The 26,601-nt window shown below is 39.2% G+C and overlaps 1 protein-coding gene across 3 annotated transcripts in view; it reads right to left on the reverse strand.

Moving 5' to 3' along the window:
* Positions 1-25,694, reverse strand: part of LOC132608959 (dnaJ homolog subfamily C GRV2) — a 48,594-nt gene extending 22,900 nt beyond the window's left edge. For all 3 annotated transcript variants that reach the window (XM_060322781.1, XM_060322780.1, XM_060322782.1), the window contains exons 1-12: positions 25,554-25,694; positions 24,720-25,272; positions 17,072-17,305; positions 16,783-16,870; positions 16,463-16,671; positions 12,508-12,609; positions 12,356-12,418; positions 9,954-12,197; positions 8,835-9,197; positions 8,456-8,596; positions 6,703-7,095; positions 6,131-6,613 (exon numbers count right to left, since the gene is read on the reverse strand). In XM_060322781.1, coding sequence (XP_060178764.1) covers positions 6,131-6,613; positions 6,703-7,095; positions 8,456-8,596; positions 8,835-9,197; positions 9,954-12,197; positions 12,356-12,418; positions 12,508-12,609; positions 16,463-16,671; positions 16,783-16,870; positions 17,072-17,305; positions 24,720-25,272; positions 25,554-25,657 — 4,977 coding nt within the window. In that variant the 5' untranslated portion in view covers positions 25,658-25,694. The remainder of the gene's footprint in view (positions 1-6,130; positions 6,614-6,702; positions 7,096-8,455; positions 8,597-8,834; positions 9,198-9,953; positions 12,198-12,355; positions 12,419-12,507; positions 12,610-16,462; positions 16,672-16,782; positions 16,871-17,071; positions 17,306-24,719; positions 25,273-25,553) is intronic.
* Between the last annotated feature and the right edge of the window lie 907 nt (positions 25,695-26,601).

The raw sequence follows: 26,601 nt of genomic DNA on the forward strand, positions 1-26,601 counted from the left end.
GATGTCAACCAAGAAATAATGCAGTGGCATAGACGGTTGGGACACCGTTCCTTTTTTGCTTTAAAAAGGTTATACCCTAGTTTATTTTCCAGAACTGAGTTTGAATCTTTGTCTTGTGATGCTTGTGAATATGCCAAGCACACTAAAAACTCTTATCCTCTGAGTGACAATAAAAGCACAATTCCTTTTTCGACCATTCATTCTGATGTATGGGGCCCTACTGAAACACCTTCTTTGTCTGGTAGTCGATGGTTTGTTGCTTTTATTGATTGTTGCACTAGAATAACATGGGTATATCTGTTGAAAGCCAAAAGTGAAGTTTTCACATGTTTTCAGTCATTTCATAAGATGATCTGTACTCAATTTGAGGCTAAGATAAAGATCTTTCGAACTGACAATGGTACAGAATACATGAATAAAACTTTTGGAGCTTACTTGGAGTCTTTTGGGATAATCCACCAAACTAGTTGTCCTTATACTAGTGCACAAAATGAGGTTGCTGAAAGGAAAAATAGGCATTTGTTAGAAGTAGCAAGATCCCTTTTGTTTACCGTGAATCTACCGAAACCTTACTGGGGGGATGACATTCTAGTAGCTGCCTACCTCATCAATAGAATGTCACTTAAAACTCTCAACTTTCAGAGTCATTTGGAAGCTTTAAAGGGTAGAAATGACTATATTGTTCCTCCCAAGATATTTGGATGTGTTTGCTTTGTTCACACTAGCAACTCCGGAAAACTTGATCCTAGAGCTCTTAAGTGTGTCTTTATTGGGTATTCTCCAACACAGAAAGGGTACACATGTTATCACCCTCCTTCCCGAAGAACCTTTGTCAGCATGGATGTTACCTTTCGAGAATCTGAGTCATATTTCAGTATTACACCATCACCTCTTCACGGGGAGAATTATAAGGAAGAAGAGATGGTTTTTCCTAATTCCATTGTTGAAACAAGAGAAAATGAAATTGGAGAAAGAATTCAGGGGGAGACTATTGGTCGTTTGGATAGGCCTGATTTGATAACTTACTCAAGGAGGAATAGAGCAGAAGAAGCTATCATGCATCTGCCAAAGCCGAACCTCCTTCATCTGGTGAGTCATCTATAGTTTCTAATGAGATAGATTTGCCTATTGCTCACAGGAAAGGAGTCAGATCTTGCACCAAACACCCTTTATCTAACTTTGCCTCTTATAATTCTTTGTCTCCCTCCTATAGAGCTTTTGCCTTGTCTATTTCTTCTGTGTCTATTCCCCAGAATTGGAGGAAGCTTTTGCAGATTCCAAATGAAAGCAAGCTATGCTTGAAGAAATGAAGGCCTTGTCAAAGAATGAGACTTGGGAACTTGTCACACCACCTCCAGACAAAAAACTAGTTAGTTGTAAATGGGTCTTCACTGTGAAACATAGAGCTGATGGTTCGATTGAAAGATTCAAAGCGAGATTGGTGGCTAAGGGATTTACTCAGACCTATGGAGTGGATTATCAAGAGACATTTGCCCCTGTTGCAAAAATGAACACCATTAGAATTTTTTTGTCTTGTGCAGCTAATCTTGATTGGGACTTACAACAGTTTGATGTGAAGAATGCATTTCTTCATGGAGACTAAGAAGAAGAAGTGTCTATGGAGATTCCTCCTGGTTTTGGTAATAAACAGAGTCAAGGAAAGGTATGCAGACTGAAGAAAGCCTTGTATGGACTGGAGCAGTCTCCCAGAGCTTCATTTGACAGATTCTGCAAAGCAATGATCTCTTTCGGTTACCAACAAAGCAATGTTGATCACACTCTTTTCATAAGACATCAAATGGGTAAACTCACTCTTCTCATAGTTTATGTTGATGACATAGTAATGACAAGAGATGACAAGGAGGAAATGACCCGATTGAAGAAGTTGTTGGCTCAAGAATTTGAGATCAAGGATCTTGGAAAATTGCAATACTTCTTGGGTATCGAGGTTGCTAGATCAAATAGAGGAATCTTTATTTCCCAAAGAAAGTACATTCTGAACCTCTTGAAAGAAACTGGTACGAGAGGTTGCAAGCCAGCAGAATCACCCATGGAAAGCAATCACAAACTACAAAGTGGAATTGGAAAGTCAGTTGATAAGGAGAGATATCAGAGGCTGGTTGGAAGACTCATTTATCTCTCTCACACTAGACCAGATATAGCCTATTCAGTCAGCCTGGTGAGTCAGTTCATGCATGATCCTCGAGATCCTCATATGGACGCTATCTTTCACATTTTGCAGTATCTGAAGTCTGCGCCAGGGAAAGGTCTACTTTTCTCCGGACATAGTCACCTCAAAATAGAAGCCTTTACAGATGCGGATTGAGCAGGATCTCTAGATGACCGAAGATCTACATCCGGTTACTATACACTCGTAGAAGGAAACCTGGTCACTTGGAGAAGCAAGAAGCAAAGTGTTGTTGCTAGATCAAGTGCGGAAGCAGAATATAGAGCTATGGCTCAGGGTGTTTGTGAACTTTTATGGTTACGAAAGCTATTAGAGGAATTGAGATTTTCTGAAAAGGGAAAGATTTCCTTGTATTGTGACAACAAAGCTGCAATCAGTATAGCTCATAATCCAGTTCAGCATGACCGAACAAAGCATGTTGAAATTGATCAACACTTCATCAAAGAAAAAGTTACAGATGGTGTCTTGAGTTTGTTCCATGTGTCATCAGGAAAGCAGCTAGCTGATGTGTTTACCAAAGGCCTCACCAAACGGACTTTCCATACACTAGTTTGCAAGTTGGGCATGTGCGACATCTTTGCCCCAACTTGAGGGGGAGTGTTGATTGATATGGGCATAATTATAGGAGTAATGGATATAGATTGATTATGTAATGATTGTGTAATATTCTCTTTCTTTATTTAGTTATAGGACTTATTGTATAAATATCCATTGTCATGGGATGTAAATTATCAAGAAATACAAAGAATACTTCCACTTCTTCTTGAAATTCTACAACCTCATAACCAGATTAAGCTATCAAAATATTGCTCGGGAACAATGCTTTCTTTTGAACGTTCCCGGTGACTACACTAGCAGAAGTCTGTTGTGCCCATAACCCGCAGGTTCTAAGATTGGTACCTAACTTTAAAACAATGTAAAGGAAATGAATATTAAGTCTAACTCAACCCCAAAACTTCGTTCATGGGGTGATACTTAACAAAGATCGTATAAGAAGACAAAACCCCATTTCCTCAACCGAAGCAGGATAATCAAACACCCTGCATCAGTATTCATTGTATAAACAAGCCATCAAGAACCTAAAACTAGATATTTTCATATAAGTCAGAAATTTAAAATGGTCTTTGAACTTGATTGACATGAGTTTACCTCCATACATAAAGCTTAATTATAGTTTTTCCAATTTCTGTCAAAATAATTGTTTTTTGCATTTCATACTGACATGTTTCTTGTATTTCGTTCCAATATTTTATTTTCTTCATTGGAGACCCTGGGGTAATGAGATCCTTTTAGAGCTCATTATGGAATGCTAGACCACAAGATAAGGGTGATGTATTTTTGGGTGGTCTTGCAGCAGGGTAGACTATCTTGATTCTTGAAAGAGGACAATTTAAAACTAGAAAAATGTATTGTGGTAAACTGTTATTGGTTACGTACAAGACATGCAGCTGAAAGACGTTGATCACATCATGTTGCACCGAAACATTGCTATGGAAATTTGGGCAACATTCAATGAGTTCTCACTGCTAAATGGTAAAAATGATGATTCAATCAGCTCTCCTACACATATAGGTTGGAATCTAGGAAAAGAAGGTTAAGAAAGATCGGACCATTCTGGATTATTTGGTCAATATGGAGAGAAAAATAAAAGACTTTTGAAGAGTCACAAATACATCGAAGAAAAGAGTTCACTTTCGACTTATATTTCATTTAACTCATAAAGACTTTCTTCTACTCTAGATATCCAAAGGTGGTATTAGGGTATGACAATGCCTTTATCTTATATTATCAAGTCTTTCGTTTAACTCAATCAATACTGGGAGAAGGATGTCCATTCAATTCATTCATTTAGTGATGCACCGAAGCAAGACCTGCTAACTTGTATAACAATCGGCTAGGATTTTGAGAGGCTTAAAACATGCATGTATTCTTCTAAAATAACGTCTTGGTGTATCATAGATGCATTGTTCGATTTACCAGGAAAACAGAAGTATATAGCTATTTCATAATCTTTTGAGGACATTTTGTCATCCAATTAATATATATATTTGCTTCTCTTTTCTTAAAAAATTAACAGGTCAAATAAAACACTAAAAAACCATTTAACCTCTTCAACTCAACGGCTTTAATGATTAACTACTTCCTCTCAGGTTGCTAGATTATGTGACAAAATCTGAGCATCCAAAGGACGTTTGAAAATCCTTTGGAAACCCTTAAACAACCAATGAAGGACGACTGTAACATTCTCTAAGATATTACAACTGCACACAGTTGCATCATGTAAAGCGTCTCTCTTGCTTGGTGATCAGTTAATGAAATCTTCTAGATCCCTAACAATCAGAGATTTTAGGCGCAACACAAAGGAATGTTGTAACTGGGGTGGTTGAGGAACTGTCTTATCTTAAGGGTAGGGGTAGTCCCAGAAGCCTTCTTGCTTGTGTAGTTGGCCTTGCCTACATAGTGTAGAAGTGCGTAAAATAGGGTCATTCTATAATAGGGTCGATCAGAGGTCATACCTCTTAGATGACCGAAGCAAGTCATTAAGTTATTGGTGGATCCTCTTAACTGTAGTCACTTAAGGTCGACTAGTAGACGGGGAGGCCCACAGTTCTAATAGGTTTCCCCTTGGGCTTTTTTGCAGCAAAACAAGTGTACAAGCCACTGCAGTGAGGTAATAGGTCTGATTTCTGTCATATTGAGAACTTAGAATGCTATATGGAGTTCCCCCTGCAAGGTTACTTTAGATAACGGTACTTTTTGTATAAGATTGGCATGTCCGTAAAGAGTTGGGCAGACACAAAACAATCACAAGTTCATGAACTAATCTACAGAAGACCACTCCCCTAGGATTCACATCTCCTGCTATAGCACAGTAAGCACAAGTCTAGTAACTACTCTACAAACCATCACTCCCACAGGATTCCCCAATTCCAGCTGTAGAAGTAACATCAATTAGGATTAGTTCCTCATTAGTTGATATTTTTCTCAAACGTCTCCACCGTCTTATAAAAGACAGGACTTTATCTAGTCATGATTGTCGGAAGACAGGGTGTCTACTAAAACGAGCGCATAAGGGGGGCAAGGAAGTAGGATAAGAAGACAGAATGTCAAGCACAATGATTATCATTAACGGACCCAAAAAGGGCAGCCCAGTGCACTAAGCCTGCTATGCACGGGGTCTGGGGAAGGGCGGACCTCAATGATTATCATTGACGGACCAGAATAATTAGAAAACTTCAATTTCTGTTCGGACAGTTCATAAAAATAAAAGATTAACCACAATCAAAGCAGCGCTTTACCAGATTTACACACTGTCTAAAGGAAGTCCTTTTTTGGAAACCAAATCTGCTAAAGTGATAAAAGTAGAGTTTTAATGTTATTTAAGACATTTAACGCTTATAATTCTCTTTTGCTTTTGTCTATTAGTAATTAGCCCCTGTAATTATGCATCTGCTTGATGCCTTTTTTCAATGAAATAACTTACTTCATCCAAAAAAAAAGACATTTACGGCCCTTATCACCTCTAAATTTCACATAACCAGCAATCTTTGGGGTCAAGGGTAGTAAAGGTCTCACTGTTTCTACCAACTGTAGTATGTTCACTGTTAACACTTCAAGATTGCACATCATGTCAGAATATTAGAAGGCAAAAGTCACGAGGCTTCAACTCCTAGCTCTAGCTTACAAGTGACAAACCCTACTCACAATTGCATTAACACAATGAGCTTATTTAAAATGTGTTACCAATACGAAAAAAAGAAAGAACACACAGCTTATAGGAAAATGGTATTGGAGATTGAGACCATAACATATCAAGTAATTCCTGGCCAACTGTCTGCCAACCTTTCACTCTCCTGACTTCAACATTTGAGGTTTCAGAATGAAATTTTGGTAAAATGGAAAATCATTAGTTTAAACACTAAATCAGGAGCAAGCAACTACCTGCAGCCGTTCATAAGCTTTCTGCACTGCCAGAAACCTCTCCCTCCCCTCAGGATTTTTGTCTGGATGATACTTCATTGCAAGTTTTCGATATTGTCGCTTGAGCTTTTCTTCATCAATGTTCTCAATCTGCTTAGAAATATTAACCGTCTCCTGTGATTGTCTTTTGGGAGCATCATCTCTTGATACCTCATCCAAGGAAATTTCCAATATTTTGCAAGCCTCTTCTTCCGAAAGATCCATGGGTCTCCGAGTTAACTCTTCTCGCCACATAACCAGCAGCGATTGCAAGAATTCAATGTGTTCAACAATCGGCCAATTAGGAAAGCGAACTTCATCACATAAATTGCGAAGGTAATAACGGTGGCACCACATCTCATCCCTCAGCTCTGGATACGTCACAGGTGGCATAGGAGCATATTCATACAAAGAATGGCAATGTTGTGACAACTTCTGTGTAAAATCACCAAGATGCTGAAGGACCTGCAGAGAAAGAGGTAAAGTTTAGCAGCAACTCACAATATTGATAAGATACAAGGAAGGTACATCAAAATCCTGTTGGTATGAATAACCTGACGGATAAGATTTTCAGCTCTCATCTTATGCGTCCAAATAATCTCTGGAGTGTCAGAGTCAGAAACCATTGCTGCTGCAAATGCAGCAGAACCGCTACGTTCCAGAACATAGAGCAAGGACTCAGGCAAAAGCCCACCCAAAACACTGCGTTTTGCCAAAGGCAAAGAAGAGGAGACAGCGGCTTCTTCCCCACCATGAAATGCTTGATGAACATGAGTCACTGAGAACAGCTGAGCAATTGAGAGGAGATTGGATCCAGGATAAGCTAGAGAAAAGTAAAAGGCTCCAGTGCTATATAGTTTTATCATTGCCTTGGGGTTCCTAGTAACAATGGCCTTCAACAAAGAAGCAGCACCTTCTACAACACTCGGTTCTCCAGAGAGCATAGCCTATAAATCACCATTTTAAAGAAGAATCAAATGAGAGACAGTAAGAGAACATCCCAATGTCACTCTATAAAATTGTAATCCGAACTTGAGACTTTAAAAAATTATCAGAAACGAATATGAAGAGAAATCCCATCTGGTACAGCGTAAGTAAAGCTTAAAGCCATTATATCCATATAAAAAGGATAATCTTCACATTGAATGGTAGTTCAGGTACTAAATGCGTTCAATTAGTTAATCATGCTGACTTTCCTAACTTAGGCTACTTATCCTGCACGAACCAACTCTTTCATTGAGGATGAACTTAAGGAATTTGCATTTTCCAAATATTACTTGATCCAACCCAAGGAAAAAAAAAAGGAACCAGTCAGGACTCATAGTTGAAGGATCATTTCCTCCACCTTATTCTTGGAAGTGTCAGAGACCTTAGGAAGTCCGACAGCCACAGCTTGCCCACTCCCTCCGAGCATTTTCATGCATCAAGCTTCTCGACTAGAATCCAACATTTAAAAAACAGCTAATTCTCAATTGGATTTCTTTCCCCACTCCCATTTCAAGCTCTATTTTCAAGTGATCTGACGAGCATTAAATCTAGAGCCCCAACTGTTCAATCTTATGTGTCAATCCTTATTCTGAAAACGCAAGGCCGAGTCAGTTATTTCACTGTGGCATTCCAACTTGGACAAAAGAATATGATTAAATATTACACGTCTCTGCAAAACCTTCTACATGAATCATAGGGATACTGGAAGGAGGAAGAAGAAACAATTCAACAGAGCCTCATAGGGTATCAAGAGGGCATTAAGAAACTTTAAATGCTATTGTCATAGTTGTTATGTAAACAGAGATAGAGCTGTTCAAGTTTGTTTCAACCTTCGCATTGACTTTTGAGCATTCCGATGGATATTCGGAATCTGCAACCTAAGTTTCTTTGTTTCAAAAGAATTTTATGTTGGCCAGTTTCTTACCTATGAAGGAGAAAAATCTTAAAAGAAATAGTATCACCTGTATCTAAAACAAACCTTCTCTACGACATCAGAAACTTTTTCATACTTCCACTAGAAGAAACCATGTTTAAACAGAAAAATAGAATCAAGATATTTCAATGAATACCAATTCACACACACTAACTAATATTGCAGAAAAAAAGAAGGAAAGGATAAATAAATGAAATAGAAAAAGCAACAGCTACGCCATCAGAATATAATTAAGAGACCAGTTGTTCCTGAAGCGCAGTTGTCGTTCTTCTTCTAAATCCACACAATGAGCTGAAACTTCAAACTTTGGTCTAATATAACTGTGAAGATAACCAAGGACTCTTTTAATATAGAAAAGTATACCAAAACAAGTCAAATATATTAACCTGAGCAATATGCGGAAGGCAACGTGGACTTGATAAGATTCGCTTGACCCTAGGTGTTGGTGTAACTATCTCTCCAGCATCATCTATATCCGAGTGTGCCGCAACCATGCTGTGTAATATGCTCAATGCTACTTCTCCTACCTGGAATGCCACTTCCATTTTGAGTGATCACAGAGGTAGTAGAATTAGAAGCATGTGACAAACTGTTACTATGTTCTCAAACCCCTATACACGTACATGACAATATTTTAACACATGCAGAAACAGGCTCCAACTGTTTCCTCCGTGATTAGGCATAAATCAAACATGTAGTCACTATTAAAATGGGACGCTTTGAAAAACAAGTTTTAGATGTATTAAAATGAAAGTATTGTGATACCTGGATTGGAGTGAGAACAGGAACTCGGACAGCCAAAGCCCACCTAAGCTCACGAATTTCTCGTAACTTCTTCCAGTCTAGCATCCCAGTAGCCCAACATCTTGTGGTCCAATCGATTTCCTTTTTTGACCAGAGTCTCCTAATAGCGTCCTTCTCCACTGGTCCAGCTTGCACACCATCCTTGTCAAGAAACATCCACTCCTTTAAGGGTTCCATAAAAGCAGTAGCAGCAATCAAATTCGACTGCAGAGGTATAGCTGTTCTTTCTGAAGCTTCATGAACTACTGTTAGTAGATCAACAGCCAGTACACAACCTCCAACCAAGACACATGCCTCTACATTAGTCAAAACCTTCATCAAAACCTGCGTAAGTTGGGAAATATTGAAAGAATAAATATGACTCTCAAAGTTGGACTCTTGCCAAAAAATATTTTGATCAGACATAAAGGTGTAAAATTAACAAGAACTTGTGTGATTTATAGAACTAAATAGACTCTCTCCACAACTAAATGGATTTCCAAGTAACAGTTCAGGAATCAATTCATTATAATTCCTGTAGCATGGTAACCTTTCCAAAAATTGTTCCCAATAGATAAGATGGCCCCACTCTTCACTACACATCATATGACAATAGCTAAGATAGCTTACATTTGTTTATTGGCTGTCAATTGCATTAAATCCATTTTCTAATATAAAGCGTGTTTGAGGAACAGTTATTACACGAGATCAGAGGAACACAAATTATATTCTTCAGCATCAGAAACCAGCGTTGAATAATAATAACAAGCCTAATGAAATACATCCATCAGAAGCTTTCCCATTAATAAATGGTTCTTGAAGATTTCTTTATATCTTTTTTTTATTAGGACCTATAATTAGCCCAACAAACCTCACTCTCTGTTTTTCTTTTTTTTTTGGTAAACTTATACTTAGAAGAAGCAATTTCTTTCTTTTCCATTGACAGGTGGTGTTATTCAAAGATCAACCACAGCATTTGCTGTTTTTCCTGTGTAACCTTATACTTAGAAGAACCATTTGTCTTTTCCTTTTCCGGACATGTACTGTTATTTAAAGACAACCATTAAATAGAAATACAATAATAAAATAAATGAGATGCACCTTTAGAAGAAGAAGAAGACGGTGACGTAAAGCTCTATCATCAGTCCGGTCCAAGAGAACTGTAATGTGTGCTGTGCCTTCAAATGAGCCAACTGTGTTGTAGTGTTGTTCATAAACAATTGCCATGGCCCGTGCACAGAGCTCCCTGACCGAGGAGCCTCCCCCTCCTCCAAAACCATCTAATCTTCCCATATCGCACCAATCATCAGAAGCACCCAATTCATCAGGAATAGCACCATCCACGGTAAGCCCAGTGTCAGCATCACATAGAAACCGGTGATACAGTGCTCTGAAAAAAGCAACAGGGTCACGCAGGGGAAAATCTTGTGCCCGCCCACTTGTGCCACTCTCAAGAAGTAAACGCAAATAGTATTGACCTACGCAAACTTCTTTTGATAAGCTAGGATATCTAACAGAAAACTCGCTGTAGTTCCACGATATTTGAGGTGCATTATCTTGGTCGATTATTGAGTCTCTATTTGCCCCTCCAGGGACAATATCTTCAGAGCGTTCTTTTTCAACATCTAGATTACGAACCTCAGCCTGCAAAGACTCTCTCAATTCCTGCCTGGTCCGCTCATTCCAAATTAAGTCAGGACGGTTATGGTCAAGACTGAAAGCTCGCCAAAATTCTGGCCAATTCAGTAACAACCTTCCACATCCCACAGGTGCATCTTCGACCACTACCTGTGCAGGAGCTGGAAGGCCTGTATCCTGGGAAATTGCACTAACATCGGAATCCACAGCATTTGCAGCATTTGATTCAGCCAAGTAATGTGTGCTTGTTGAAGGACCGTCAGGAGCAGGAATGGTTGACGACTGCTCAGTTTGAGGAACAGCAGCAGCAGCAGACAGCTCACCTTGGAAGTATGCACCTGCATTCCCAGCTGAAGAGTGCATGGCTGGCACCTGTCCAGAGATTGAATCAACAGCAGCCTTTTGATAACCATCAGAAGTTCTGAAAGGGGCAGCAGTTACAGGAGCTTGCTCACTAACTTCATAGTTAGTACCATAAGGCAAAGAATGCCCTTGATATGTAATCCCTTTCCCAGGATGAATCCTCCTTTGCTGAAGTAACCGTCTGCGTCTCCTACTCAGCATTGAATTTTCCTGGTCAGATACACCTTCAACTGGAACCCCAATGGATCTAGTGTGCAAATAGGCAACAAGTCCTGGAGGCAGAACTCTAGATAACAGATCAAGAGCAGGTTGATAAGAGTCAGCCCAAAGAGCCACAAGTTGCCTGCTAACTTCACGTCGCTCACCAGCAAGAAGGTAGAGTGCATGCAACAAATGCCGCAGTAGTGCACCATCTCGCAAAGCAGCGTCACGCATTGATTCTGCTGCAACTGCATCTTCTTCAGCAATTGTTCGCATAATGACAGCTACTGTTTCTCGCACGCTTTCGCCAGGATGTCCAAACAATGCAAACAACTGGCGGCGCAAGCCAGCTACTAGACGTAGTAACTCTACAAATACGGTATACTGGGTTGTTTCTCCATGTGGTTCACAGATCATTGCCTCAAGAACCTCAACAATAGACATTGACAATAGTGGAGACACTGATACAGGCCTTAACCGATTTACCAGAATTATAAGATTACTTTGTTGAGCAAACAACACAGACTTGGTATGCATTATTGTTGCATGCCATTCCCCTTTTGTATCTGTATGCATATTAGTTTCCCCTGGACCACCACCTATAATTACCGCCACAAGGCCTGCAGTTTCACCAGCTACTCCTTCAGACCCATTTCTAAGTAGACCCATTATACGACCAACGGCAGCAGGAAAAGACATCACATGAGAAGCAGCACTTCTTGATGAAAGCAACCTACGCAAACAAGCAATGAAACCCATCACTGTAGCAGCAGCTTTAGGAGAGGGTGGGGGCAGTGATGGTGCCTCTGGTGGGAGATTAGGAGCAGCCGGAAGCATTGTGATCAGAGCCATTAGCGTCACCTCAGGTACTTCAATACCAGAAGGTACTCCACCATATGGAATACATGCATTAAATTCTCGTATCCTGCGCCATAGTTTTGCTCTTGATCCAGGAATAGATCCTCCCTCGGCCACAGCATCTTTAGCGGCTGCTGCCAAGTGTTTTAAATGCATAGTTGCAGTTTCCAAGTCAGCAACAGGTTGTTGTGAAGCGGAAAATTTTAAGTGGAATCTGCCACACGGCGGATCAATTCGATGACCGGGCATTGTTAGCCTTGGTAGCACCGGTACAGGACACTGGCGCTACACAAAACAAACCTCCATATAAACAAGATTTCTAAGGGGATACGATTTAAGCAAATCCATGTATTGATGTATGAACGTATACGGAGCAGACATTCAATCCAGCCCCTTGGAAAGGGGAAAAACTATTAATGACCAAGAAGAGCATGTCCACTTACTTCTGTTTGCAAAACATCACGAACTGCTGCAAGTAAGTTATCACGAGACGTGCTAGCATATACCTGAAGAGAAAAAGGACATAAAGCTAAAAGCCTAACGGGTCACGAGTAAATAAAAAAAATAGACATCTGGCAAAGTCAGAAAGACACACATTAATTGGGCATCCATCATTAAATTCGATAGCAAACATTTGGGGCTCCTCAGCAAATCGAACAAGGGCACCAACAGCAGAGAGAGGACGCACAACAACTGCCTGCAAGCATTTGTTATAAAGTTTAATAACTTTTTATATAAAATAAAACAAAAAGAGCATCATAACAGATTTCTAAAGTAGGAGATCAAGCAGGACATAGATTTGTCCCCTCTACCTAGTGCTCGGTTGGGGGACAAGGTAAATGTAACTAAGAGACATGCCTGCAGTAATAACTCGAAAGCTATTGCCCATATTGCTCAGTACTTTAGGTCATCATGTCCATGGACAACACCTCTTAGACATGCCACAAAATTATACATAATTCGGCAATGCAAATTATGAAATCACTGGAGTGTATATGTACTGCTGCTGAACTTTTAAAAATTATCTTCTTTTTTTTTGTGATGAGAAAGGTAATGGTTTTATTAATGAATACCAAAAAGTACAAGAGAGGAAGAAATTTCAATCTTAAGGTTGAAGGAGTACAGGAGATCAAACAATAGAGTCAAGATCAGATAAAATGCTCATTCCACGCCATAAATAAAGGCTCTTCAAACATCTAGATTTGACATGTAAGACAATGTCTCTCCTATCATTAAGACATCTATTGTTTTTCTCCTGCCATATCCAGAAATTGCAAGTAGGAATTGCCTTCCAATACTGTCTACTGTACTTAGAGTAGTATTATTCATACCATAGTAACTTTTAAGCATTACTATGTGTTTTGCTTTTCAGCCTGATTGAGGAACAGAAATTATATCTTAAAATTTTAACTAATATAAAGACTGAGTTAACCACAGATTTATACTTACTCTTACATGTCCTATGTATGTCCTATTTTATGAATGATCTAATGAGCTAGCCCATAATAGGACGAGGTTTTCATTGTGCAAGCTATTTGCAGAAGAGATGATGTTTATAACAGACGAATAGCCAGGGAATCAACAAAATTTGAAACTGTGAAGCACTTAAGAGAGTGGAGCTTGTAGAATTAAGGAGAAGTAGATAGAATATATGCACATCAAGTTTCACCCCCAACAAGATGAAAAGGTGTAATGAGATTAGACAAGATTGTTGCAACTAAATGCAAGCACTTCATATATCCACACTCAATCTTTGGATAAAAGTGTGATAGATGAAAGATGTAGCACATATAATTGAAGTAAATGGATGAATTGGAGGAACACTACGGAATGGTTATGCAATAGGAACATAACTAACAAAATAGAAGGCCTACGGAATGATTGTAAAACCCATGATGCTATATGGAGTGAATGTGGGGCATATTCACAAGATGAATGTCATAGAAACACGGATATAAGACAAATATAATATCACATTAAATTGAACCAGATCAGAGTAATCTAATCCAACAAAGGGTGCAAGTAGCTAACTGTTGACAATCAAACCCTTTGTGTTGAGTAATTGCGCCTCGTTTCGTGTTTTAAGACTTTGGATAGGTTGGTGTTATGATTTGGGACTTGTTGGTATGGTTGGGTTGGGCGCTCAAGGGGCTCGGGTGGTTTTTGGCACCATGGAACAAAAGCGAATGTTGTAGGAATCACTGTAGCAGTCTATTGCAGCCAGCAGGGCTGTAGCACTTCTCAACTGGGGCCAGAAATGGTGGGGGCACTTTCCAAGTGCAGCCGGCAATAAACGGCTGAGTTGAGTGATCCCATTTCATTCTTCACCATTTTTAAACTTGGGGAGCTCAATTTTGAGAGGTTTTAAGCAAGGATTTCATCTACAAGTTTGGGGTAAGTGACTTAAACATAACTTTTGAGTTTAAATCAAGCATTTGCCTTAAGATTTAACATGGAATTTGATCGGTGAAATTAGGTATTCATGGCATAACCCCTAGAATCACTAATTTGATGACCTGAACACCTAAAGGAACTCAAAATGAAAATCTAGGCATAGATTTGAACTCATGGGGTTATGGGTAACCCAAATATGAATTTTGTTTGGGGATTGACCATGTGGGCTCGGGGTTAACTTTTGGTTGACTTTTTAATTGACTTCGACTTAGACCACGTATTAAATTATGAAATTGAGCCCAATGACATTGTCTGACGTCGTTAAGTATTACTTTGAATATAGTTGATCCATTTGGAGGATTCCTGGCATTGTAAGGCTATCTTGGAAGGTTAAAGTTTCGCTTGGATCGAAGTAAGTTAAAATTTTGCATGTAAGTTGTCTATACCCCAGTTATTGCGTGTGGATTGGATCTATCCCTCATGAGTCACTAGTCTTGCAGAGCCCTTGATAGCGTGCACGCAGGGTTTGCTGGTCGAAATTGGTGGTTTCTGAGTAAAGTTTGAATCTTTATTATGTATATTGATTCTTGACATTTGATTAGGCATTTTTTCAAAAAAATGTTGGACTTGTGCATATCTTTATATGTGCATTTGTTATATGTTGTACCTGAGGTTAAATGTGCTTTCATGCATATTATTATCATCGAATATAATACTTGCACAAGATATATTTTGGAAGATTACTTTCCATATTGAGTCTCGCCGCTACTTCGAGGGGGAGGTCAATGATACTTACTGAGTAAGCCCTGTCTTCACCCCTTTTGTTCCCACCAAATTTAGATCCGAGCACCAGTACAGCCCGTGAGTGAGAGCTTGACGTTATTACAGGGATGAGCTACCAGCCTTGTCGCTGTAGCTTAGGGTTTATGCATTGGCTTTGACATAGTTGATGTACTTTTTTATTCCTAGTAGCTCATAACTAGTCTATACCAGGTCCTTTGGGGTTGTTATGGACAGCACTTGTATCAGACTATGAATTTCATTATCTATTAATTTCCCTTTTAGACAGACTCCTATTAACTGTAATTGGCAATGTGAACGTCGTTTTAACAGTTTGGTTTTCCTAACAGGGTGTTGGGTGCCCATCACGCTTTGGTATATTGGTTGTGACACAAACACAAAATTGGTTTAGCTATACCCTACATAGACGTCCAAATACACCGATTCATAGGTGCATTAATGCAATACTAAAGATGAAAAAAAGGGGACAAGGAAAACTCAAATCAGATGGATGGAAGTTGTCTCTAAAACACTAGTCTCTTAAAATCAACGCAAAGATAGTACTGACCGAAAAAGGGAAAAAAAAAAAGATCAATGCAAATTTAGTTAATAACACAATACACTGATAGCAAAGGATTCATATAGATGATACCAACTACCTTGGATTAAAACTTATTTGTTTTTTCAACAGTCTTTCATTCTACTAAGTGACTTCTATGTCCTGTGTTGGGATAAATTTACATTTAGAGAAGAACCTCTAACTTTAGAGAACTCCAAATCTTACCTTAAAAGACATTATCTAGTACGAAAATAAAATGGAACTGAACAAAGCGAAATAGGTACATAGGATTAATTTAGCTAAAACCAATTGTATTGATTAATATGTTTATTGTCTTGCCTTCTCTAAGTGGGCATTTGGCCATAGATTCCAAATATTTTTAACTTTATTTGGAATTTATGGAGTTGGAGTTGAAGATGATTATCCTTTTTGCAAAGAACATTTGAAATAATGTTCATACTTGAATGTACTTAAATACAACTTCAAAAGTGAAAAGTGAGTTGAAAAACAGGTTATAAGTTGTTTTTCAAATTTGAAATACAACTTCAAGTTGGATTTGGAATTTTCATGGCCAAACACTAATTTTCAAATAGAGTGAAATCCGGAAAAAAGTGAATATTTTTATAGCCAAACAGGTCCCAAGTATGCTACTGGACCAAGCATGACCCAAAACTTTCAAATGATAGATAAGTTTTTTCTTTTGCTAGGAGGAGACGAGCTGAGGGGAGTAAGAATAAAGATTTGTATGAGAAAAGGAGAAGAGTCTCAAACATAAAATTCCTGGAAAAAGAACGAAACAAAAGAATATCCAGCTTACTTCATAGTTCTCGGGTCGTCTTTCCACAAGTGAGACCTTTGTAAGAATGAGTTGACGAGATACTGCATCACCATGTTCTCCGAGGCCCCCTTTTGGGCCAATAGACAAACTTACTCCTGGAGTATTCAGAGTACCCCGAGCAGCAGAGCGCAATCTTGTTACTAACCAAGCTCCACAAGGAGTTTCATCTGCCCCAACAGCATCTTTAGCTGAATTTAACATCAATGTAGTCAAACAAATACGATGACATTCTGTGAGTACAAGGATTTCACAAGAAGAAAGTGAGTAAATGTATAATTAATTATTATCTCAAGAGATACCTCTCCTATTTATGTACTCAGATACAGCCAGAGCATTAGAACTGTCGACAGTTAATCCCACACCCACCATGGATGTCGCAGTTTTAGTCTGATCAAAGATTTAGCAAATTAAACATCATAAAAATATGATTACAACAACAACATACCCAGTGAGTCCCACACATAAAAATATGATTAGAACATAAAAATGACTATGGTTAAGGAAGTAAAGTTTCCTTGGATGAGAATCATCCTGATCCAGAGTCAAAATTTAATGACTTGGATAGCAATGCAAGGGCATTTTTATTACCAGATTTGATATGATGGCAGCATTTGTAGTTCCCGAAGCAGCTTGGAAAGCTTTAGATTTTCTTCCATAGAGCGAGCAAAGAACAAAACCTCCGTGATCTGTATTTTTCTTACCATAAGGGTCAGATAGCAGGATAATTGCAGGAGAGCCCATGTCTCTGAAGTCCAAGCACCAACGAAGTTCTCCAGATCTTAGCTCAATAAGCTCAACTCCTATATAAGTAATTTTCAACTTCTGCATCCCCGAAAAGGAAAAGGAAAAGGAAAATTATCAACGACTACTTTATGTACCGGGGCAGGGGGTTTGGAAGGAAAAGAGGAGAAGGAAGAGGAATACAACCAGTACAGTCTCTATCATAAAAAGATTCCAGTATTAGTGTATCCATTACTTAACTCGTCAAGTTGACACGGAAAAAGCAAATAGACAATAGTAAAGCAGATCATCAAAATCATTAATGCCAAAGCATAAAGAGGATTAGGCTATTAGCAGCAATGATCGGAAAACCCTATTCTGGCTTATATATCAAGATTAGGCTATTAGCAGCAGAGAGCAGAGATCAAGACTCGAGATACTGTTGAAAATGAAAGCACATAAGCACCTGTCATTAATTCCTTACAACATAGTGAAAAAGAAAGCTAATAGCATATATTCTGCCACCTCAAGCATGGATTTTTGGGAGATGAGCTAACTCTTGAGACATCAAAACATAAAGAAAATTAAAGATTATTTATCACAATTCATCAATGGACAAGCCCATGGAATTGTAGGCAATTCACTAAATATTTGTCAAGTACAACTCCAAAGCATTCAGTAATTCAATTAATGAACATTACTCCTCCGTCCCAATTTATATGACACTCTTTTCTTTTTAGTCAGTCCCAAAAAGAATGACACACTTCTATATTTAGTAACAATTTAACTTTAAAATACCCATTAACCCTTAATGAAAGGATTTACAGCCACACAAATATCTATGGCTCATTTTAGATCACAAGTTTCAAAAGTCTTCCTTTCTTTCTTAAACTCCATGCCAAGTCAAACACCCTCATATAAATTGGGACGGAGGGAGTATAACATACAGCCAACAACGATACTAAGTGCCCCTACTCGATTAGAAGATATAAATGTGTCACACATTCAGGTACCAGACACCTGTGACCCCAACTAAATCCAGAAGAATAACTGCCTAGAATGTATCACTAACTGGGATAGCAAATGAGACAGAAAATAACTTCACTTGGAAATGTTTTATATGCTCTACAATAAGTGGTCCAGTAGTCAATGGATCTTGCAATAACCAAAAGAAACGAAAAAAGAGAAGGGAAAGAGACATGCATAGAGCAAAATCTCAAAGACGAGAATCAATTATAGAAAGTGATAACTTCCTATAGGTTAATGGGCTTAATCTGTAAGCTTACAGCAAGATATCTTCTTTATACATGAAAGCTGATTGCTGCTTCATCGTAGGATATTTTGGTTGCACCCAGACTTAGCCCATCTCATCATCAGCCAAACAACTATCCACTCAAATCCCCATTATAGTAGATGAAATAATTTATTTTTGATACCATGGTGTCTGGGCTAGCTTGTGCGCATCTCAATTAATCCGCGAGCACCTGCTACATCGCACCATTATAGGTACCGGGTAACCCTGTCCACCAAGGCTTGGACAGATGAGAGAATCACCTTGTAATTTTGCATCTGCTGGGAATTGAACCTGAGACCTCATGATTCTCAGCCCATTAACCACTAGCCACACCCCTTGGGTGCTAGTAATAATTGTCCAAGTTGATAGATAGTAGGGGATTGAAATAAACATATATGAATATAAACTTACAATTTCTTAAGCTCAACTACGCATCATAATCATTTCAAGCCAGTGTTATTCTCAACTAAACCCAAGTACCTTATTCTACTTTCCTAGTTTCAGTTCAACATATAAGCGCTATTAGATATTATCACAAAAACAGTAAAATCATATATTTGCAAAATTAGAAAGAAATACACTAGACTCTTTCTTCTCCCCTCATTCTTCCCTTCTTTTCTAAGGGACTCACCTTCTGTGGTTGCTTCCCTCATCTTTCTTAGCTTCTCTCTCCAGATTTTGGAATGGGGGAGAACAGGATTTATTTTAACGCTGGGTTCAAATCTTTTGATATCACCAGGTGGTCTGCCAGCAACTCAGAATGGTACGAATGGGTGGAGAGAAGTCGCAAAATGATGAGGAGATCAACCATTAGCAGCAAGGTCATGGAATGGATTTGCTTTACTCTTACAGAGGCTTCAAAGGACCAGAAAAGAGTGGTTAGGAGATGGAAATTCTCAGAGCAGGACTCAGAGCACTTTTGCACCAGGAAATTTAATGAGCATGGGAGATACATGAGCATTCTGTCCTTGAATGGTGGAGGAAGATCAGTACTTATTATTCCTGAACCAATCTTAAATGCAGGTTGGAAAGAGATAGCATTTAAGATCAACAAATTTATTAAATGCTCCAAAAAAGTAGCATTGGCTGCTCCCCCGAGATTAACTGAGGCCAACTACCCGTATGCGAAGGCTGTACAAGATAGTAAATGGCAGACTAAGAGTCTTCGTAAAGCAGAGGTGACTAGTAACAGTGGAAACATTGTCATCTCTGAAGCTGCTGAAGGACAAGAGAAAGGGCTTCTGAAGAGATGTTTAGTGGGGTGTTTTGGAGAAGAGGCTAAGGAAAGACCCACACTTGCCGATATAAGAAGGTGGTCAACTTCAACTTGGAAAAATGTTTTGGGGGTGAACATCTATGAGATGTACGGGGATATGTTCTTATTCGAATTCCCTAATAGATACATGGCGGAGAGGACCATTCATGGGCAATGGTTTTGGAAAAAGCTCAGGTTGCAATTAGAATGGTGGAATCCTATGGCGGGGAGTATTTCAAACTCCGTTGAAATCAAGGAAACCTGGATTAAAGCGGTCGGAATTCCTCTTTATCTGTGGTCGCAGAAAATTTTTCAAGAAATAGGGGAGTTGTGTGGAGGATGGATGGCAACAGAAGAAGAAACAGAGCTCAAGAATCATCTAAAATGGGCCAGAATTCTGGTAAGGAACGATGGGAGGAATATGCCAAGAGAGGTGTCCATAACTCGTAATGGAATAACTCACCACATTACAATCTGGCCGGAAAGCAAGACAAGATACGAATTATCACCAGAATTAGCAGAAGGAGGCATCGGAGAAGAAGAAACAGAGCAAGAACCAGTTATTGCTTTTACCCATCCGGCAAATAGGGTTACCAACTGCGTTGAAGTACAAAAATCCCCTTTTTACAGGGATTTCAAAGACAGAGACCACGTGGGTGGTACTTCTTCTGCTGCTGAGGTTTTTTTGAAAACATATGCACGTGAGAAGCATGTGGTTGATTTAAATGAAATAACAGAAGTGGGCCAGCAGGTTGAGCCCAATAAGGAGGCAACTTTTAATAAATATTTTGGGCCAGACTTTGCAGGCCAAGTCATTTTTAATGACTTACAAGGCCTCAAGTCACAACATCTCTTCAGCGATCACTTTGTTGAAGTACTAGAACCTTATTCCATTCAAAAGCCGGAGCCTGCAAAGCTTCAAAGTGCAGAATATCAAGTAAATAATGCAGATATAACTGCGATAACAACAGAGGCTGATCTTGGGGGAACTTCTCAAGGTTTAAATGGGGCAATAGAATCTTTGGAGGAAAGAGAAGATGAGAGCAGGGATATGGAAGATCAAACTATGGAATTAGCCCAACAAAATTCAATCACAGCTATAGAAAATTGGGAAGTAGAATTGATAGGTTCCTGATTTCTGAGGAGTGGGATGACAGTTTTAGTAATATAAAACATATTCCCCTACAAAGATTAGCATCTGATCACATTCCACTAGCTTTAGAGGGGGGCACGTGGAACAGGAGCAAAAACTATTTCAAGTTTGAGAACTGGTGGCTAGGAACAACTGGTTTCAATGACAGAGTCCAAGAATGGTGGAGCTCTTTCAGTTTTTCAGGCATGCCTGACTATGTACTGGCTTGTAAATTAAAAGCTCTCAAATCAAAACTCAAGGACTGGAGCAGAAGTGAGACAGGAAATTTGGGTCATCAAAGGAAGAAGTTGTTAAGCCAAATGGCAGAACTGGATGAGGTGCTGGGAGACAGAGTTTTAACAGAGGAAGAAACTGTAAAGAAGGCAGCACTGTTCATGGAGTACGAGGAGTTGATAAAAAATGAGGAAATCTCATGGAGACAAAAATCTAGGGCCCTATGGTTGAAAGAAGGTGACAGGAACACAAAATTTTTTCACAAAGTGGCAAATGCACATAAAAGATTCAACAATATTGACCAACTGATGATCCAGGGAGAATTAACAGAGGAGCCAGCTAGAATAGAAGAGGAAATTATTGATTACTACCAGAAACTGTACAAAGAAACTACTCAGTGGAGACCTACATGCCATTATGACAATTGCCCAGTCTTATCTGAGGAGGATAAGGATTCTCTACAAGGTAGCTTTGATGAGAGTGAAGTGCTAAGGTGCTTGAAGTTGTGTGCAATAGATAAAGCACCTGGCCCGGATGGCTTTACTATGGGGTTCTTCATCAAGTGTTGGGAGATAGTGAAGCAGGACATCATGAATGCTTTTCATAACTTCTATGACAAAGAAGTCTTTGAAATAAGCTTCAATGCAACATTTATTGCTCTCATTCCCAAGAAGAAAGGTGCCAAGGAACTAAGGGATTTTAGGCTTATCAGCTTGATAGGTAGCATCTACAAATTGTTCTCCAAAGTTTTGATAGAGAGATTAAAAGGAGTGATCTCAAAATTGGTGGATTCTCAACAAATGGCTTTCATTAAAGGTAGACAGATCATGGATGTTGTCCTCGTAGCTAATGAAGCAGTTGACTCTAGGTTGAAACAACAGGAACTTGGTATTTTGTGCAAACTTGATATTGAAAAGGCTTATGACCATGTTAATTAGAGTTTCCTTCTGAGCTTGCTAGAAATGATGGGTTTTGGTCAAAAATGGATACACTGGATTAAATTCTGCATCTCTACTGCTAGCTTTTCAGTCCTTATAAATGGCTCTCCAGCGGGGTTTTTCAAAGCACAAATGGGACTCAGGCAAGGTGACCCTTTATCACCTTTTCTGTTTGTGATCGCTATGGAAGGCCTTAATAATATGATTAAAACAGCCAATCTGAATGGATGGATAAAAGGCTTTAATGTAGCTAGAATTGGCAATGACAGATTAAAGGTGACTCATTTACAATATGCTAATGATACTCTCATATTCTGTGATGCTGAAGAGGATCAATTGAGATATCTTAGGGTGATTCTGGTTCTTTTTGAAGGAATATCTGGCTTGCATATCAATTGGAGGAAAAGTTTCCTTTACCCTATTAATGAAGTTGCAAACATGGACCTGTTAGCTGCTGTTCTGGGTGGTGAAGTAGGCACCTTACCAACAATATATCTTGGAATGCCTTTAGGAGCCAAATCTAAGTCAGTAGAAATTTGGAACAATGTCATTGAGAAGTGTGAAAAGAAATTGGCCAGGTGGAAGACCCAATATCTGTCTATGGGTGGCAGATTGACTCTTATCAACTCAGTACTTAATGCACTTCCAACATACATGATGTCCTTGTTCCCCATCCCAACAGGAGTCATCAATAGGTTGGATAGCATCAGGAGGAATTTCTTATGGCATGGGAACAAAGAAAAGAAAGGTTACCACTTGGTTAAGTGGAAAACAATCACTTTTGGCAAGAATCTTGGAGGGTTAGGGATCAAGAACTTGAAGATTCTGAAGCTCTTAGAATGAAATGGTTGTGGAAGTTCACCAATGAGAATCAACTCCTTTGGGGGAATATTATTAAAGCAAAGTATGAACAGGAAGACAAATGGATGACTAAGGAGGTCACTACACCATTTGGGGTTAGCCTATGGAGATCCATTAGAACACTGTGGAGTGAATTGAGGGATAATTCAAAGATCAAAGTGTTTGATGGGAGTAAAACTAGCTTTTGGAAGGACAATTGGCATGAAGTTGGCAGATTAGACGTGGTCTTCCCAGATATCTTCCATATAGTTCTAAACCAGCAAAGGACTATAGCAGAGATGTGGACACCTCAAGGATGGAACATCATTTTTAGAAGACATATCAATGACTGGGAAGTGCAAAGAGTGGTTGAATTCTTTAGTACACTAGAGCAGTTTAGTGGACTACAGAGGGGTGAAGATGTATTATGGTGGCAAGGCAGCAGTAAGGGTTTATTCAAAGTTAATGCAGCTTACAAGTTGATGAATCAATCCAATCAGCAGATAGCCAACTGGCCTTGGAAACACATCTGGAAAACAAAAATTCCTCACAAAGTTGCCTGTTTTGTATGGCTACTGGCTAAAGAAGCAGCTCTTACACAAGATAATTTGATGAAAAGAGGTTTCATTTTATGTTCCAGATGCTTTATGTGTGGGGAAACATCAGAGACAGTTAACCATCTTTTCCTTCACTGTAAGATAACAGCTCATCTATGGAGAATTATTCTTAATCTCAAAGGCATTTCCTGGACCATGCCTGGGAAGGTTACAGATGCTCTTAAAAGCTGGGAGGAAACAGGCTTACAGGCAAAGGACAGGACTAGATGGAGAATTGTCCCTGCTTGCATTTGGTGGACAATCTGGAAGGAGAGAAACTCCAGATGTTTTGAGAATGTGGAGAATGGGGTGCAGAAGATCAAGTTAAGCTTTATTTTGCTGTTGTGTTTTTGGTGCAATCAGATCTACTCTAATGATACTGTCACTATAATTGATGTTTTAGATACAATATAGAGAGAGGGCAGTAAAAGTTACTTTCTTGTAAAGATGGTTTCAGTACTACCTAAGTACTATTTGCTGCATATGAAATATAGAAAAAGTTACCAGTTTCAAAAAAAAAAAAATATATATACTAGAACTAGTCAATTTGCCCTGAAGCAAATAAGCGGTCCACATGTACTTTTCACCTTAATAATATACACTTGCAGCCAAATATCATAAAAGATACACTAAATGGTAAGGTCAAAAACAACTTAAAAAGCCAATAGCAAGGATAATCAGTAATGAGCACTAAATAATAGGGGGTAGTGAAAGATCCTACAGACGCATCGAATCATCATTTCTCACCTAACCAATCTCATTGTTCCTCTATTAACTCAAAATTGGTGTTTCAACAACATCCCACTATCCTTTTCCCAGGGTAAGTACATTCTGTTAGGGAACACAACTAACGTATCTTATGTTCCCTGTATGAATTCTCACTGTATAACATAATAATACTTTTACCAAGCACCAATAGGACAAGTATGTTTCACATAAGTCACCTGATGGTCATGAAAAAGTTAAGGGAACAGAAGCATCTATTATAAAAGCAATTATCTACACCAAGACTATGAGGTTGTTTCCAATAGACCCTCAGGTCAAGAACAGCAATTCTAAGCAGTCCAGAAAAAAAAAACGAAAAATGAAGAAGCCATGGCAAAATACTATATAAAGCATGACAAAGCAGTCGGAAAAAGGAACAATAACTAGCACAAAATAATACGATAATCTACGGCAAGACTGCTAGCTATTAATATGACAGAAGGGGGTAAAAAAAACACTTACAAAAGGGACCCAGTCAGAAGTCCTCCTCTTTAGATGCAAAACATTGAACTCAGCCACAACTCCAATCTTATTCCACCTTATTCTATGCAACTCAGTCAAAATACTCGCTCTATACTTAGACGAAAACTTCATAGCCTTAAACTTCCCACGGCCATCAGTCCTCACACTTATAGTAAACTCATTGGAACTCTCATCCCTCCCAATAATAGGTGCAGCACCATCATAATCACTCCCAACATCATACGAATTAGTCACTGATAATGTACCCGGATCAAGTGTAATCAAAGCGAAATTTGATATGCAGAAAATCCTTTTGTATCGACCACGCCACGAGTGTTTAATAACCATGTAACGAGCCAAGTATTCGGGCTCTTCGGATGTGGATTGAGAAGAAGGCTGTTGTTGTGCGTTGTGACGTGTAATGGAATCCATTTGAGGAAGATATTGAAGAGAGTAAGGCTGTGGTGGATTAGGACGCAGGAAATACCATATTCCTGAACCACCGCTCGGCCCTGCCGATGACGGTCTTTGCCGTGACTGATTGGCACCCAGCCTTCAAATTTAAAAAATTATTTTGTCAAGCAACTCCAACAATCAAAATCCAAAATATATCATGACAATTAAGGTATATATGTGCCCTTAGGACAAATTACAAAATCCCATTCGGAAAACCCTATCACTCGTCAATTAGGAAAGATGGGAAACCTTGACAAATAAATAATGTGAAATCACTGTTGACCCAGCTAGTGGAAAATCTGGTACTTAATCCCCAACTTTGTCTCTCTTCACTGATATATACAGCAGATCATATAGAATAGAACAGAAGAGACACACCTGATATGTCTAAAGCCGGTTGATCGATAATGGGCTAATTGGTCATTGACAGCCTTGATTATGTTATGCTTAAGCAGTAAGCACTTCGTTTCGCACCAAAACATTCATTGTTTGCGCATTGCTCCCTCCTATTTCACTAAATTTCACTATTCTCCTCTCTATTACTTTACTTTACTACTATATAGAAGCATGGGTTAAACCTATGCTTCGTCGTGAGTCACGGACCAACAACAACAACATACCCAGTTAAATCCCACAATGAGAGGTCTGGGGAGGATAAAATGTACGCAGACTTTACCCCCACCTTAAAAGGTAGGGAGGCTGTTTCCGAAAGACCCTCGGCTCAGAAGAAAACAAGGAAAACAAGGGAAAAGAGTCAGATACGGACAGGTAAATCAAAACCATGTAAAAATGAGAAATAGCAAGAGCAACGAAGTTATGATAAAACAGCAGAGATAGACAAGACCAACACATAGAAGCAGGATAAAAATACTCCTAATACGATAAAGGAAACCTCCCGGCCCCTCACTAGCCCTCTACCCTGATACTCAACCTCCACACCCTCCTATCACCGGTCATGTCCTCGGTAAGCTGGAGTAACGCCATGTCCTGCCGAATCATCTCTCCCCAGGCCTTCTTTGGCCTACCCATCCCTCTCTTCAGGCCCACCACTGACATCCTCTCACACCTCCTCACTGGCGCATTAGCGCATCTCCGCTACACATGGTCAAACCACCTCAACCTCCCTTCCCGCATCTTATCCACCACAGGAGCCACACCCACCTTATCCCAGATCACTTCATTCTGAATCCTATCTCTCCTGGTATGCCCGCACATCCATCTCAGCTACCTTCATCTTCTGGACATGCGGCCAAAAAAAAAAAAAAATGGGCCCCATACTAAGAACACCAAGCAATATTAACAAAAGGGGGAAAACAAGTGGACCCCACCATCTCCAAACTCATGTGAAAACAAAATTGGACCCCATATTAAAAAAACAAAAAATGTCAAAAAAAAAAACGTGCCCCCCATGTTAAAAGCCAAACAA

This window comes from Lycium barbarum, chromosome 9 (genome assembly GCF_019175385.1).
Source record: "Lycium barbarum isolate Lr01 chromosome 9, ASM1917538v2, whole genome shotgun sequence".
In the NCBI taxonomy this organism is placed as follows: Eukaryota; Viridiplantae; Streptophyta; class Magnoliopsida; order Solanales; family Solanaceae; genus Lycium; species Lycium barbarum.